The 18124-nt window shown below is 34.1% G+C and overlaps 1 protein-coding gene across 50 annotated transcripts in view; it reads right to left on the bottom strand.

Moving 5' to 3' along the window:
- The window catches only part of ADGRL3 (adhesion G protein-coupled receptor L3), an 861998-nt gene that overhangs the window by 371618 nt on the left and 472256 nt on the right, over nucleotides 1–18124 (bottom strand). For all 50 annotated transcript variants that reach the window (XM_054683087.1, XM_054683094.1, XM_054683080.1 and 47 more), the window contains one exon: nucleotides 17413–17522. In XM_054683087.1, coding sequence (XP_054539062.1) covers nucleotides 17413–17522 — 110 coding nt within the window. The remainder of the gene's footprint in view (nucleotides 1–17412; nucleotides 17523–18124) is intronic.

Below are 18124 nucleotides of genomic sequence, written 5' to 3' on the forward strand. Positions count from 1 at the left end.
TCCTTTATTCTAGCATTCTGGAACTGAACCCACAGTATCTCTGAAGTATGCCTATATTTAAAAGGACTGGGGCCAGGAGCATGTAATCCCAATACTTTGAAAGGCCAAGGCAGGAGGATCACTTGAGGCCAGGAGTTTGAGACCAGCCTAGGCAACAAAGCAAGATCCTGCCTCTAAAATAATAATGATAATAATAATAATAATAATGAAATGACAAAATTTTAAAATAGTATAGGACAGAAAAATAGCACGATATAATATAATGGGTGCCTGAGTTGCAGATAAAATATAGAAGATACACTGTTTTGAAGTCATTATTACCATCTTTTGAGAATTACACTCTGAATATATATGTATTTTGTTGTTCAGTATTTGTAGAAGCAGAATTCTACAAGTCACCAAAAGTCAGTTAGCAAATGAATGTCATACTTAAGATCCAAAGATGTAATTTGTACTTTTAGCATTCAGAAACTTAGAGGTTATTAACTGCCTTGACAAAGAATTTGGACTTCTCACTCCTCTCCTAAGTGGAATCAAAGTATATCTGTTTCATATCTCTGTAGATAGTCTTTACCAAATTTCACAAGATGCTATTTAATATCAAGCTGAAGAAAGCTGACACTGCCAGTCCTTTCTTGCCAAATATTGGAAAATTTAATTAAATAGACATTTGACTGCAAGAAGGCAATGTTGAAAACTAAATAAACTTTATCCTTTTAACCTTATTGACTGACCAAAGTATCACAAAACATCAATACCTCATCCGCAACGAGAACTGATATTGGATGAACTTTGTCTCTGTCAAGGATGTGAGTACTAATGGAGGTGGTGGAGCAAGCCTTAAAATCAAATTACTCTGATCTGACAGCTTAATCTCAGACTTAACATAATCTTTATTCTACCACTTTAAAACTTCTTGGTGATTTAATAATACTGATTTTAGGGTTCTAGCGTGATCAGCTTTAGACATACCAGTTAGAGTTCTGGCATGCTGTATCTTTGGTTTGTCTATCACATTAAAAAAAAAAATAGAACAAACTTTGGTTGGAGCTAGAGCTATTCATTACTCTGAAGCTTTAGAAAGGTGAACATGACACTTTACTGTTTAATTTGGTTACTTTATATAGGAAACTAAATAAATAATTGTAATAATAGTGAATTAAAGCATAAGAGAATAGCATCAAACAAAAGGTTATACTTTCTATTATTATTCCAATTATTACTTTTCTTTTCACAAAGTGGAGATCATTAAGCCTTACAAAGCCAATAATAATAATAATAATAAAAACTATTCTTATCTTTAAGTTGTTTTACTCATAAATTTTGACACTGGCATTTTCCCGCAAGTTCTGCTTTCACACAGGAAAGCGTTATAACAAATCAAAGTAATTTGGTTACTTTGGTTTGTTTAGGAACATGAAGAGCTGCTAAAAAGGAAACTGATTGGAGCATAATAATTTTCGAGGTAGGAGCTCACATTTTTCCATGACTGGTCAAGAACACGCTAAAGGTACCCACTAGATGTTTGTTAAAGGAGTAGAATCATAGAATTTTTCAAAGTAAAATAAAAATTGTAATAGACTGAATTGGGGAATAGCTATTCAAAAATTTAAAGAAGTATTAACACTATCATTAAGACAGGAAGAGAAAGGCCAGGCGTGGTGGCTTATGCCTCCAAGCACTTTTGGAGACCCAACAGGCAGATCACTTGAGGCCAGGAGTTCAAGACCAGCCTAGCCAACATGGCAAAACTCCATCTTTACTACAAATACAAAAATTAGCCAGGCATGGGGGGCAGGTGCCTGTAAACTCAGCTACTTGGGAGGCTGAGGCAGGAGAATCACCTGAACCTGGGAGGTGGAAGTTGCAGTGAGCTGGTATTAGGCCATTGCACACCAACCTAGGTGACAAAGCAAGACACTGTCTCAAAAAAAAAAAAAAAAATAGGAAGAGAGAGAAAGAGACTAAATGGTGACTAGTGATCAATTAGAAGGCACACAGAATTAAGCAACCAGTACATACTTTGATTCTGGGTTCCTTATATGGGGTTGAGAAACAGAGGGGAATGAAAGGAAATTCAGAGAAGAGGGTAGAAAAGAATTGCCAACTTGGACAAGCTACTTAATTCTTTTTCTCTGTTCCTTATGTTTAAAATAAAAATCCTATCACCTAACTAAACAGATTACTGTGAGAATATGATAATATTATATGCAAAGTATTTAGTGCTGGCATACGGTACTTGTTCAATGAACAGCATCTACTATTAGGAAGAAGCTTTTAATTTTGTCTAGCAATTTCTCTTCCTTTTCTGATTAAGACAAAGAAGAGAAAATCAAGTAGGAGAGTCATAATCTATTTTTATTAAACACCCCAGAATATTCTTTCTCAATCAATTGTTTCCTGAGCTGTCATCTCCTAAGTCATTCTAGCTTCCACTCCAATCAGAAAATGAGCTGCTAGTGTTTAATGATTAATTTGCATCAAAAAATTACCTAGCAACCATCACTAATATAAAATTAGATCTGAGTTTCTGTAAAAGTCTACAGTCTACTAAAAGGATCTGAAGAGACATGAACACTAGTCAATGTCATAATTTTAACTCTTAAAAGCACATCCAGGTAGAATATCTCAAGAGCTTAAATCAGAAGAATACAGTAATTTTTATACCTTGGTATTCAGAATTTTATGATTTAGTTTTTCCAACAATAGGCTAAATATCCGTATTAGATAGACTTTGTTAAAGTAATTATAGCAAACTTTTATCAAGCACTACTTGTGTGCTGGAAACTGTTTTAATTCTGTTACATGCATTACTTATTCAAATAGTCAAAGTAACTATGAGGTAAGGGTTTGTCTTGAAGAAATAAACCTTTTTCAAAAGCATCACATTCACTTGGATATTTGTAGTAAGCAATGGGACTCTTTAACTCCAATATCCATAAAAAAGGAAAAAAGTTCCTGTTTTCCATGAGTTAGGTTAAAAAGAAAAACAAGGCCAATATGGCCTTCATAGATTGGTCCCTATCAGCCCTAGATCTTCAAAACCAATAATAAATGGGATTTTTGGTAAACAGCTCCTAATAGTGTTCAAGCTACTGTCTGAGGATAAAGATAAGGTATTTCAACATTTTAGAAACTATCATCAGGTACCTAAGTAGCAGCGAGTGTCAAGATTTGGTCAAGTACTATAATTGGTCATAAATTCTCAAATTGTGTGTTAGAATCAGTGCTAATCACAAATGCAGACCATATCGATGAGTGAATTAAGAAGTACAGAGTCCTAAAGACACAGAATAACATATGTTTCTCACTTTACACTTACCATTCATTCTTAAAAAGAGAAACACAAGCCATCTGTTGCAGAGCAGTCATTCATAATTAATGAGACTCAAACTTGGTATTTGAACCCATTTAATATGAGTATTAGTGAGTGCCTAATAAAGTGGAAGGAGAAATTCTTAAAGCTTTTTCTTGATAATATCCACAGTCATATTCTTTTCTAAGCAGGCAAGTTTCTTGAAGATAGCTTGATGTGTCTGAATGAGTAGCTCTTGATAAGTAACAGAGCAGGACAAGACCAAACACTGCCATTAAAAGTTTCTATTAGACTCTGATACACACACAAGTAGCCAGCTACCAATTCTTTTGGTCCTTGAGCAATCAGAATGAATCCAAGAGGAAAAAAAAAAGGAAGCCTTGTAGAAATAAATACATTTCCTCTCCAGCAAAAGTGAATATGATCTCTCTTCTGATCCTTCCCTGTTACCTTGTTAAATGTAACATCAAATGTGTTCTCTAAGAGTTAAGGTGAATATGGGAGACAGCAAGTCAAGGGAAACCGTAATAGGAAAACTGTTATGTTCTACCTTTTAGGAGATTCAGTCTTTCCTTCTCTCCATAATTCCATTAGTTTTTCCTTTGATTGTTTTTTAACTTTAAATTAAAAAAAAAAGGGACAGGATCTTGCTCTTTCTCTTAGGCTGGTGTGCAGTGGTATGACACTGCAACCGCAACCTCCTGGGCTCAAGCAATCTTCCAACTTCAGCCTCCCTATAGTTGGGACTACAGGCATGCACCACCACACCTGGCTAATTTTTTATTTTTTGTACAGACATGGTCTCACTATGTTACCAAGGATGGTCTTGAACTCCTGAGCTCAAGCCATCCTCCCGCCTTGGCCTTCCAAAGTGCTGGTATTATAGGTGTGAGCCACTTTGTCTGGCCAACTTCAGACAACTTTTGGTATCTATGAAGTTTCTGTTACGGAGCATTGAACACATTTCAAACTTCTTTAAAAACTACGCCCAGAAAAGATTTGCCAAAGAAATTTGAATGCATATTTGAAGGCTTCCAAAAAGCAAATGGTTAGTGTGTAGCGATTTAGTGTGCAGTGAACATAAAAGTGTGTAGTGAACATAAAAGCAAATTTTAAACCCACCTTCCCTAATAAAAAGTTCATTTACTGGCTTTCTCCAGGTAATTTTGAAACGAGTTTATAAGAAACACCATGAAGTTTGAGAACTAATCATAGGTAAAGAAAGACTGTTCTTTTATAATATTGAGAAAGTTGGTTTTTTTATTTGTCAGTATGCCACCAAGTGCCTTATTATAGATCATACTGAAAGCAACCAAAGGCCAAACAATCAATCAGTCACATCAGGATCATTTTGAATACTGAAATTTCTCTGGAAGAATCTGAATTAAAATGAGAAACTGGATAGAATGCAAATTTCAATTAAAGAGATTATATTTTAATCTTTTATATTTTTGAAAGTAAGCCTTAATAACTCCTTCCATCTCTCGAGTATAGAAAAATCACTTTGGAAATTTAAAGAAACAAAGTAGCATGATGGACAGAGAAGTCAAATGGCTGTTAAGAGCCAATGAGTTCTAATTGTATAATCTTTGACTATTTCACTTATTCTAAGTCTTAGGTTCTTCACCTATAAAAAGAACTAAAAGATGGTTTAGATTGTTTTATAATTAAAATCGATTGTTACTATCTAGAGACAGTATGTCAAGACTCATATAATCAGGTTCAGCCAATATTTGTTGAATGAAATAAAAGAACATGGCCCAAAGACCACCTGGAGACATTTACGGACATGGGTAACTCCTTAAGAAGAGGGAGAGGCTTGTTATATATGGGGAGAGCTGGGCTTGGAGGTAAATCAACTAGTACCAAAAGCTAACACCAGTTGAAGGAAAGTAAGAAAATAAAAGACATATGATTCATGAAATTGTCAGTACCAGCATATCAACTCCAAAAGGGCTGAAGAACAGGAAATTTCAGTGATAAAATAACCCAGTGAGCTCAGCGTAGATTCAGAAATTTTGCCTGATGCTACAGTGAGCCATTATTGGTGCCACTGCACTGCAGCCTGGGCCACAGAGTGAGATCCTATCTCCAAAAACTAAAAGTAAATAAATAACTAAACAAGAAAATTTGTCTGATGTATTTTAGCTATCACCTGGGGTTAAAGAAAGCAACTGCATAAAAGAGAACTGGTTTAAGAGCTAAATCGTATGACAGATGCCTTTGTAATTAGCTCTGTGTGGTTCAGAGTGGGACATAAAATCCAGCAGTGATCTGAAATAAAAAATGAAGAATTAAGGCAAAGGTTTTGTCTGTGAAATGATACAAATAGTCAAGGGAGGTAGAGAATACTATAACTCTAAGATGCCTGGAGCTCCCCAAATCCTAGGATAAATTAGGTGGATTACATAATTCCAAGCTCCAGTGCCTGATAGCACGATTATCAGAAGACGTTACAAATGAGTGGCATGCAATAGGTGTACTAATTCGAATGGCTATGAGAGACTGAGCGTTTCTAATGTGGCCATCATGGTACAAAGCTGTTTGAATATATTTCATTTTAATTTTTCACAGAAACTCTGAAAATTGATTATCATCTCCATTTTCTAGGTGAAGCCATTCACTCGGAACAGTAAAGTAACGTGATTAGAACACAGCTAGTAACTGGCAAAACTAGAACACAAATTCAACTCTGATTCCAAAGCTCTTACTCGTAACTTCTAAGTTACATTCTCTAGTGCTTGAGGGAAATCAGTAAGGCAAAGACAGGGAAAATGTGGTCGGACCTAAAAAAGATGTAAATTATAATTAGATTATGTCTTTGCCATAGAGATATACTAAGAAACAGCCACTTCTTTTTTCTCCAAATCACTTACTATTCTATCCTGTATTTGTTTCTGTTTTAGTCAAGGTAGAAAAGCAATTAGCCACAGAGAGAAGGAAGCATATATTTATAATATAGTATGAAGAACCAAATAGTATGGAGTTCCTTTCCCAGTCTTTGATCCTATCTTGTTATAATTACTTGGATGATGATAGAATGATGAGAAAACCATATGTTTCTGGAAGTTAGGAACCAGTCATGTTTGTATCATGAGGGTGTGGGCATTTGGACTTCATACAATGTTTTCAATAAAATTAAGTTTTCATGAAATGTTGGTAAAATTAAATTAATACATATAAAGCAGAACTGTAAGTCAATAAATGCATTTAATTCAAGTTTTACAAGTCAATTATTGTAAAAAATTTCTGTCTATTTGAAGTTATGAGAAAATATAAATGGAAAACTCACTACATTTATTCATCCCATTAATCTAACATGAATATTCATAAACAACTCTTTATTTACCCATTCAGTATTTTTGCTGCCTTATATAAATTGTAGATGAGTGTAATATAGTAAAAATAAAATTTACTAAATGCTAATTTGACCTGGGTTTGCCTTGGGTTTAATATATTCATAAATGAATTTAAAATGACTTTTTTCTATAATGGTATATTTTACATCCCACCCTTCCCTAGTCCATGACAGAGAAGGTATATGTTTACATTTTAAAAATAATGTATTAGAAATATACAATAATCTTTATTTAGAAAGCAAAACTATTAGAGGCTAGTGGCTCCTTCCTCCATCTTCTATGTATACCACTCCAACCTTTGTTTCAATTGTCATATATCCCCTTCCCAACATTGACTCTCTTGACTTCCTCTTATAAGGACATTTGTAATTAGATTGGAACTACTCAGATAATCCAGAATAACCTCCCATCTCAATATACTTAATTTAATCACAACTGAGAAATCTCTTTTGACTGTTGAGGTGACATATTCATTCTGAGAATTAGAATATAGACTTCTTTGGGGGAACTTTATTGAGCCTATCATATAATAAGTATTTATTTGACTTTGGATTTTATTAAAGCATTTTGAAAAAAAATTGGGCAATTAAAAATTTTATGGTATTAACAGGAATTATGATCTCCTACCATTTGATACATTTTTTCCAAAATATAAACAAAAGTATTAACATATATATTCCTTTACTAATTACTAATTTTAATGAGGTGTCATGTTAAATTTAAACATAAAAAAGAATATAATTCTGTCATTTGTGACAATATGGATGAACCTGGAGGACATTATGTTAAGTGAAATAAGCCAGAGACAGAAGAATATCCCATGATCTCATTCATATGTGGAATCAAAAAATGTTGATTTCATAGAGGTAAGAGTAGAACAGTGACTACCAGAGGCTGGAAGATGGGGAGGAGTGAGGAATGAGGAGAGATGTGTCAACAAGTAAAAAGTTACAATTAGATGGGAAGGACTTATCCTTTAAGCTTTGTTGTTCTATTGCACAGGACGGTGACTATAGTTGACAATAACATGTTATATATTTCAGAATAGATGGAAGAGAGTATTTTGAATGTTCTTACCATAAAGAAATTAATTTCTGAAGTGCTGTATATGCTAATTCCCTGATTTGATCATTACACAACGTATAGGTGTATAAAAATGCCACACTGTACCCCATAAATGTGCACAATTATGTGTCAATTTAAAACAAATCTTTTTAATAAATAAGTATTTGAATGATGAAGTGCTTTCTAAACCAATTATTTAAATTTTTTAGTTTCATAAGATTCATGATTGGAGTAGAAGAAAATCAACAATGCTAATTTGTAGCATTTTAATCAATTTTACATTTATTTAGAACAGTTTTATCTGGAAATTTACTTCATAGATCTCACACAAAACATAAGATCTTTTCAGCAACAAATACTTTGGGATGAAAACCCTACCTTTGTATGTCTTTTACTATTCTTCTTGTATGCGGTATATTTTTAAAACAAGATATTTTAATTCTACATGTTTATATGGTTCAATTTCAATAACATACAAATTTCTTTGAATGAAATTTAAATGCATAAGTTCTATATTTTACTATTTTGAATAAAGCTAAATGAGCATGGTTGAGCTAACTCCTTCAATCTTTTATGTCTATAATAAAGTTTTACTTCCTAAACCAAATATTTTCCTAACTCTGTCAATCCAACTAATTTTTTAATGCTCTCAATTCATCTTGATTCCTTACTAATTAGTATCTAAGTGTACATTTACATATTATTAATCTAAGTCTATATGAATGTTACCTAGATGTTTATACCATCTGATATTTGGTTTATTTGATCTAAGTTTACCTTCATATTACTGTAGTATAATGTAATATTTTCTAAAATATATATTAGAAAGAGAAGGTCAGTTTATTCAATTTTCTTCTGCGAACATATTTTGATTCTCAACAGATCCTAGAAACTTGAAAAAAACTGATTTTCATTATCAGTAGTGGTGACAGTGATAATTGCTGGTTAGTAGCTCTCTAAGTCTGTCTACCTCATCTAACTGGACTTTGGCCACACTGTCTTTCTACCACTTATGAGAACAGGCCAACCTCTTCCCTACCTCAAGATCCTTGGAGCTGTCCTCTCTGCCTTGAAAGTTCTTCCCCAGACTCTTGGCCTATCTCGTTCTCATTCTTCAGGTCTCACATAGCCTCTTCAGATATTTCATCACACCCTCTGTAAGCCAGCCCCTTCATTGTTCTTTATCATAGAATCATATTGATTTTCTTCTCTTTTACCATGAAGTTTTGATTTTTTTTTAACATTAACTTTGATATTTACATGTATTGGTTCATGTGTTCATTATTTGCCTTACCCGTGGGACTAACGTCTTCACTGGCATTTAGCACAGTTATTGGACCATAGTAGGCAGCGATAAACTTGTTTGATAGAATTATTGCTGCTGTAAGAACTTATTACTAGCTTTTGAGAATTAAAAGAAAAAAATGGGCCAGGTGCAGTTGGCTCATGCCTGTAATCTCAAAACTTTGGGAGGCCGAGGTGGGTGGATCTCTTGAGCCCAGGAGTTTGAGACCAACCTGGGCAACATAGTGAGACCCCTGTCTCTACTAAGAATTAAAAAAATTAGCCAGGTGTGATGGTGCACGCCTGTAGTCCCAGCTACTTGGGAGGGAGGCTGAGGGGGAGAATTACTTGAGTCCAAGAGGTGGAGGTTGCAGGGAGCTGTGATTGTGCCACTGTACTCCAGCATGGGTGAAAGAGCAAGATCCTGTTTCAAAAAAAAAAGTGCTAACAATTAAGAGTGCTTTTACATCTACTAGAATGAAACTCTAGAGCAACAGTTGCAAATTTAAATACCTTTCAGAAGCCAGGAAATATTTAAAATTATTCAGGTGAACCTTTAGAATACAATACAATGAATTACTGAAAAATACAACAAACAGAAAAGCACAGAATCCACTCAAAGTGGGCAGAACCAAATCAGCGCTAGCCTGTTGTTGCCCAAAGGAACACAAGGTCTGTGTTGCTCCAGACTTTATGTTAAATCTGACTTTTAGGTGTTTCGGAGGCCTAGGGAACCCCTCGGCAGGCTGAATCTGGCCCACGACCACTACCCTGCAGTCTTTGCTCTAAAGTCTTTACGGGGATCTGATCCTTCCTGGTCACACATAAGCTCTTTGCCAGCCCATTCTTCTTCCTTGGTAACAATACTCCACTACTGGATTTCATGAAGTCTTGATATCCCAGCCTAGATCATTACAGGAATTAGATTAGCAGGAACACAGAGTCCTGATGACACTGTCTAGGAGTTCTTGATCTCTAGATCACTGACTCTTACTTTTTCAGAGGCCTGGCCTTTCACCTTTTTTCTCCTTTGTTTCTGGAACTAATACTTTGTATTTGGCCAAAAAAAACCTCTGCTTTATTTAATTTAAACTAGCCAAAGTTGGTTTTCACAGATTTTCAAACAAACATTTCTTAATAATATATCAATTAATGACATTCAGAAATGGCTCACTACCTTCTCCATGTTGTACGTTGTAATTGGTACTAGATTCCAGAGAAATCATAGCATACAGGGAAGTCCAAGATTTCTGCCTTGCCCATCTATGGGTTTATTTTCTGTACCTCTTGCATTTTATATTTCATGCAAATACCAAATGGTTTTGGTTTCACATTCTCCATGCGATTTATTACCTAGCTTGTCCTCTCTGCTAAAAATGATTGCCCTTCTTCTCTCAGGAAAGTCTATTCATATTTTAAGACTCAGCTCTAGCAGGGCACGGTGGCTTACTCCTGTAGTCCCAGCACTTTGGGAGGCAAAGGTGAGAGAATCCTTAGAGCCTTGGAGTTCGAGACCAGCCTGGTCAAAGTGAGAGCAGCAGGAGGCAGGCAAATGCCTAGGCAGATAGGGGTGGGTCCCCAGTGAAACCCCACCTCCAAGCCAAAGACAGTTTAAAGCCTGAAAGCCAAGCTACAAGTTAAATCCTTGGACTGGATTGAGAACTTGCTGTTTGGTGCGCTTTCCTCTGATTGATCCCCACCCTTCACCTATTTTACATATAGCTACCCTTTTCTAATTGTTTTTCTACACTGTCATGCCCACCTTTGAGTGGTGTCTTCACTTTAACCTTTTTTGTACACTCACAAACCAATCAGCATGCACTCCCCATTGTGGGTTCATAAGAGACCCCAGACCCAGACACACGGGGCACTTTCTCATCTTCAGGTACGGGAACCACTCCTGTATCCCCTCATTGCTGAGAGCTTTCCTTTTGCTTAATAAATTTTACTCTACTCATTCTCCAGTGTCCATGTGGCTAATGCTTCCTGGTTGTGAGACAAGAACTTGAACCTAGCTGAGCTAAAGAGCAGAAAGACCACAACAACAAGCAAAATGTCATTTCTACAAAAAATACAAAAATTAGTTGGGTGTGGTGGCATGTGCCTACAGTCCTAGCTACTCTGGAGGCTGAGGTTGGAGGATTGCTTAAGCCAGGGAGGTCCAGGCTGCAGTGAGCAGTGAATGTGCCACAGCACTTCAGCCTGGGTGACAGAGCAAGACCCTGTCTCAAAAAAAAAAAAAAAAAATACAGCTCTTGAAGGGTCACCTTCTCTAGAAGAGCATCCATGAAGACCTCTATCCCCACCACCACCACCCTAGTCAAATATCAGCCACTTTGGATCAGTGTGCCTTCTCTGTATATTTCTAATGTGAAATGCTTAATCTAACATTGTAAATTTAGGGACTCTAAGCCCCACTTGACTGAACTTGAAGGACGACAGAATCTTTATCTTGGTTTTTGACCCCTAATATTTTATTATAGTGCCTGGTATGCAGTAGGTACTCAATAGATGGTGAATGAAAGGAAGATAAAAGAAGGAGGTCTCACAAGCAAGTAATATAATCTAGTTGAGAATAACTTCCATGCACATGTGAAGCAGTTCAACAAAGGTAGGAGGGAGTTTATGACTAGAACCTGTAAGAAAGTATACTTGCTGGGCACAGTGGCTCATGCCTGTAATCCCAGCACTTTGGGAGGCCTAGGCGGGAAGATTGCTTAAGACAGAAAGATTGCTTTGAGACCAGCCTGGGAAACATAGTGAGACCCTAGGTCTACAAAAAAAAAAAAAATTTTTTTTTAAAGAAAGACAGTAACTCCAGCTATGCTTCCTATTTTCTAAACAGAATGATGATAGCAACATATATGAATATGCAATATTTTTGGCATATAAGCAGGGTTTAATTATTAATTAACCATTGGTTCATTTCCCAGACCTTTATGAATCATCTGTTATATAAAAGATTCTGTGAAGGAGAGATAAATTATTTGGAGGGAAAGAAACTGCGGTAAGGGAGAGAAAGAATGGGAGAGAAGAAAAAAACATTTTGTTGCTCTTGTTATAAATATAATTCTAAAAAATTTATATAGCTGATACAGAGAGAGGAACATTTAAACAAGGGACAATACTTGCTATATTATACAAAGGCATACATAATAATAATAATATGAAAAAAAGGTGGTTGCTGGTATCATTCTTGAGGATTGCAATCACCAAGTAATTTGGAGAAACTGAAATTTATATAACGTATATTTTTAAAAATAGATCTTTCTTTTGAATTAATAAGGTCTTATTTGCAGACAAGAGTTTTTGTGTTTATCATTCTAGCAATGAATGCAGTACTTTTGGAGAAGCCATTTGACTAAATTTTCTTTCTTCTTCCAGTCCTTCAATACATATTTATTGAATGTCTACTGTATATATGAAGCAGAAAAAGGCACTGGAAAGAAATTAAAATATACCTTGGACATTTTTGTGATCTTTCTAAAATTAAAAATAGCAGTTAATTTCAGCACGATGAGTTAAAAATATGTAATTATTTATTTACATAATAGTAACCAAATGTGTACACATTTAAATATGCACTCATTTGGACGTTAGTTGCAAAAATGTATTTAATCATTTATAATTAAATATTTAGATTGTTTTAAATGCTAAACGTGTAATACATTTTTCTTTTAGTAAAAATGATGAAACAGTTACATAATTATTTATAAATACCAATCTTCCAATAATGCTCATTTTTCTTGCCTGTTCATAAGGACAATCATGCACACAACTATTCAAATGGCTAATGTGACTAGTGAGAAAGTCTTAAGCGCTATAACAAGGTTGTTTTAATCAAACATTCATTTCTAGTCACTTTCCAAATTGCGTACTTCCCCCCGCAATTTTCTTAGAAAATTCACCATGAGAGAAGATTGCTAGAATAAGTAACATATGCTTTATTGTTCTGAAAAAAAAGAAACAAAGAATTGAAGAGAAAAGCTGGATTGTGAGAGAAGACAAACACCTTTTGAGTGTAATGTGCGTGAAATTGTATGCCTCGGAAGAAAGACAATTTTTCAGCAGGATACAAAGTAAAGATTCTTTGCTCAGAAATACTCTGAGTAGGTGGTTAGTTGTTTTATTGCCTTCTCTCTAATACAAGTCATCCCTGTAACCCTGCTGAATGAAGGCAGCTCTAGATGACACAATTTCAATCTCAAATCAGGTCAGAAGGGAAGGAGGTAGGGTGAGAAGAAGAAGAAAGATGGAAGAACAAAAACGTGGCTTTGGTAAATGTGAGGTTTAACCTCTTGAATATTTGGGTCATCTCCTAGGGAGAAAATATCCACTAAGGAAGAACATCAAACCTCCTAAGAAAATGCAAAGGCTACAAAAGTCATACTGGAACTGAGGTGTGCTAGGAACAGAGAAAAGTATTGATTCATCTGTTCCAAATTTTGTCAGGAAAAGTGTGCCTGTGAACCCAAACAAGAAAAAACAGAACAGAAGTAAGAAGGTAGGACTTAGAAAAGATTAAATATAACTTCAGTGACTCGGAAAAATAAGTACAAAACACTCAAAGAAGGTGGTCTGAGTAAACAGTTTAAAAACTAACTCTTCTTATTTTCTTTCTCATTGACATCTTTAAAAGTCGTACCATTTGACTCATTCAAGCTAAGATTCCTCTAAAGTTGTCATTGTTCAATGTACCTATTTAGTGACTCCTAAAATTCCGTGCAAGAATTATTGCAAGCTTTTCTCAGATCCTTTACTTCACTTATGTGATACAATGAACTTTATTGACTCTGTCTATATTACCTTTAATATGCTTCATTATTATGTTTTCCTATAAATTTTGTTTTTCTACATTTTGTCCATGAAAAAGTCTCACCTTAAAAATGAATATTGCCATGGAAACACACACACACACACACACACACACACACACGAGTATGTATAAATTAAAAAAAAAGTTTCTTCTACACATCAATATTAAGAATGAAACATTCATAAATAGTACATATATTACTACAAGCACTAAAGTTTGTGGTCATAAATTTGAAATGGAAATGGATATTACTAAATTGTATAACAAACAGAACCTAACACTGTTCGTTCAGTTGTTTAATTCCAATATTAATATTAAATCCTAAGTCTGAAATTTCCCTCACATTAATGAAATAGTGATCTTTTATCAAGAATCATAAAATATAATTAAGCACAAGGATTTTCTCTAATACAGGTAATTAAAAAAGTATTTTACTTAGGAGCCTCATTCTAAAGTGCAAGTAGTATTTTCATGGTACAAACTAGTTACTTCATAAAGGTTTGGGAAAATAAAAGTTTGCAATGATTCAGCTGCTTTAAGAAAAAGGACAAAAACATCTTTAAAATAAACAGGTAAAGGACTAAGAAAAACGACTTGGGCCCTTGCAACACTTTCTTTCACCACATGCCATTAATGTACTGATGAAAATTATGAGTTAAAACTATTATATAAGATTAAATAGCTCATGAAAATATAAATGAAAAACAATTATGGAGAGAAATACAGCTAGGTTCTTAAGAACAAGTATTAGAAACAGACCCAAATCTAATCTTTGCCATTCTCTAGCTAGTCTACATTTCACATGGGACATTTCACTTTATCTACTGAACTTCAGTTTCCTCTTCAGAAAAATGGTGATACACATAACAAGGAGGATCTTGTAAAAATTAAATAGCCTATGCATGTAAACACTATCCATGTAGAAAATGGCATGTGGTTAAGTGTCAATAAACTATAACTATTTTAAATAAGTAAATCTTTTCATCATTAAAGAGTCATTAATTTTATGCTTAAGAAAAGAAAAATAGCTGAGTGTTGTTATAAATCAGAATTTATTAATAGATCAGGGAAGGTCTACAAGGTGAGATCCAGGAAAAGGACCTAGCTTTTTGTTAAGTAATCAGACTGTATTCTAAATCCAATGATATAGTTTGCATGTGTGTCCCCTCCAAATCTCATGTTGAAATGTGACCTCCAGTGTTGGAGATGGGCCACGCAGGATATATTTGTGTCATGGGGGCAGATCCCTCATAAATGGCTTGAAGGCCTCCCCGTGGTAATGAATTCACATGAGAACTGGTTATTAAATAGAGTCTAGGAGCTCCCTTTATTGCCATATGAGGTACCTGCTCCCCCTTCACCTTATACCATGAGTAAAATCTCCCTGAGGCCTCACCAGAAGCCGAGTAGATGCTGGTGCTATGCTTGTACAGCCTGCAGAATCGTGAGCCAAATAAACCTCTCAGTCTGAGGTATTCCTTTATAGCAACACAAAACAGACTAACAAAAGCACCCATGCTCTCTGATCTCTGGTTGTCTTTCTCCTAAACCAATCTACCTTTTGAATGATCACTATAGTTTATTTTATGATTTATACTTTCTTTTGGATTATTTTCTTTTCAAATCGTGTTAAGTTTATTAAATGAATTCCAATTCTGCATTATACTTTTAACTGAAACATACTCCAGATAATTTAAACACACACGATCAGGCTACAACGTATAAATTAAACCAGTGTATAAACTGGCAAGTGAGTATACCTGAGTGTATAATTCTTATTTAATAAAATTATTAGATAAATATTTTGATATAATATTTCTAAGGCAGGCAGTAAACTTTCAGGATTATCAGAACTCTCTAAATATAGGACATTAAGGAACCAAATTGCCAATCTCTGAAAATTTATGAGAGAAAGGAAATCTGTGGTAAACTATAATCCTTTTATGTAAAAGTGTATGAGCAAGTTCTTATTTATATTAAAGTGATTTAAGTAGATGATATTTCAGAATGAGTTTGGCAGAGGATTTTGAAGTGGCTATCCTCAAAGACATTTTAAAGTAATACAGGAAATTGAAGAGACAGCTGTGAAATTCTTTAATTAAAAAAAATATGATAAAATCTACAATCTGAAATTTTACTTCAGCTTTTATATTTCAAAATATGAACATAAAAATATGAATGTAAGTTGCCTAAAACTGTCTTTAAAATCAAGGTGTGTAACTTATTTTTAAATAAAATTCCTTGATAGAACAGGAGTCTTTATATTTCACAAAGGTCTTATTATGCAACCCAAGTATAATTGTCCCAATTCCAGGATGGTTTACAAATTTTATTTCCTTAAAATATCACTAGTGAACAATAATCGTCAGTAGGGGCTTTACCTTTTCATAGAAGGGCCTATAGAGATAACAATATAAGAAGCATAACCTAAATGAGATATCAATAAATCCTGTACTCTGAGGATTTTTCATAACAATGAAGATCAGCTTATAAAACTTCACAAGATAAACTTTCTCTAATCATTCATTCTATAAATGAAGCTGAACGAAATTTTCTCCGAATTGTTTTCACTATTATTTTAAAATTTCAATTCTTCTCTTATTGGCCAAATTTCTATTACTGAAGTATTTATATTTCCAGCTCATGAGTAATGTCCTGCTTCTTTAATAAGCGTGAATGAGGCAAGCCTAGAACTATCTTTACAAACGCAAACTTGCTGATCCCCAGATACTTTGCTTCTTATGAAACATCAAAGGAAGTTGAAACCTAGGATTTGTTTATGATCCCAGGTGTTTTCTATCTCTGGGATAAGCTGAATATCTATTATGAGAATACATAATTTCCTGAGTGATTTTCACTAATAATCTCATAAATAATTAACGAGTTAGATATAAAAATTGTTTTGAGATGGTATTCTTATTTTGAGTGGGAAAGTCAGAAAATGTTTCATTTTAGATTTTTTGATTCTTCATTATTCCTGAAGAAAAGACATGTTGTTGGCATATACCATATCTGATAAAAACATTGCAAAGACATACTTCTTGAAGCTGTAAAACATATAGTCTGAAGAGTACTTCAAGTTCTTTTAATCTTTATTTTTTCTTTCTGGTCTACTCCTTCTGGATGAATATATTTCTAATTCTCAAAATGTTGACAGCAGATGAAGCTTAGATATAATTCTTCTATCAAATTCAAAATGTATCAACTGCTATACATTACATATAAAATTGTATTGCTCATTTTCACCTCTTATCTGCTTGGACCTGGAGAATTGGTATAACACTCCCCCAACCTTTTTCTAAATGTTTTATATTCTTGCATTAATTAAGAAAAGTGTGTTAGAACAGGTATTCATATACAGAAATAATCACAAGTAAATGCCGTAGGAGAGGGTAGGCAATATCTAATTCTTCTGATGGCAGGGAGGGTCTATGATTCTCAAAAATTAATATTAGCCAATTTTTTCATTTAATTTACATGATTTATGTCTTCATAGAGAATATTTGTCAATGCATGCAAAACACAGTTTAATATCTTTTCTCTTGCCAAGAAAAGTATAGGAATATACATACTGTAAGGGACACATTCATACTGCACTTCAAGGTATTTATAGGTTCCTGGACACGGGTCTGGAAAAACATCAGGACCTGCCACCACTGCACACTGGGTTCTGTTATTGCATCTGAAGTCAAAAGAAAGGAGAAGAAGTAGTAAGCTTATGCAAAGTTAAATTATTATCAACATCAACACTAATTTTATTTTAGTTCCTGTTATACATATTTGAATAAGGTTTTGCTTAATTTGGGGCTTTAGGCCTATTAAGAAAATATCTGTAGTACACTTTTTAGAAACTACACATTAAAATGAATCTATTCAGCTTGCTCATATTAGCTAATTTAATATTTGGTTGAATACAGCATAATTTCTAGTTAGAAGTTAAATATTGCTGAAGCAACACTAACTGGTCCACAGGATATTGCCAATGTGAACACAAGTAGGAAAGACTATTTGATAGGAAAGACTCACTCCAGTACAAAAAAAAAAGTATTTTAGAAAATATAACCACAGAGTTTATTAGGCAGTTGTAAAATAAATTCACTGACTATGATGACATTCATTTTAAAGGTATGAAAAGTGGTATTGAAAAGCTTTATCTGAGCCTAACAAATTAGTAAAAAGTTAATATTTAAATGTTAAAATTGATATTTGAATTTATTTTGTAAAAATTAATATAATATTACTACTTATTAAAACCACTTTAGGAATTAACTGTCACGTTCCTAT

Source organism: Pan troglodytes, chromosome 3 (assembly GCF_028858775.2).
Source record: "Pan troglodytes isolate AG18354 chromosome 3, NHGRI_mPanTro3-v2.0_pri, whole genome shotgun sequence".
Lineage (NCBI taxonomy): Eukaryota > Metazoa > Chordata > Mammalia > Primates > Hominidae > Pan > Pan troglodytes.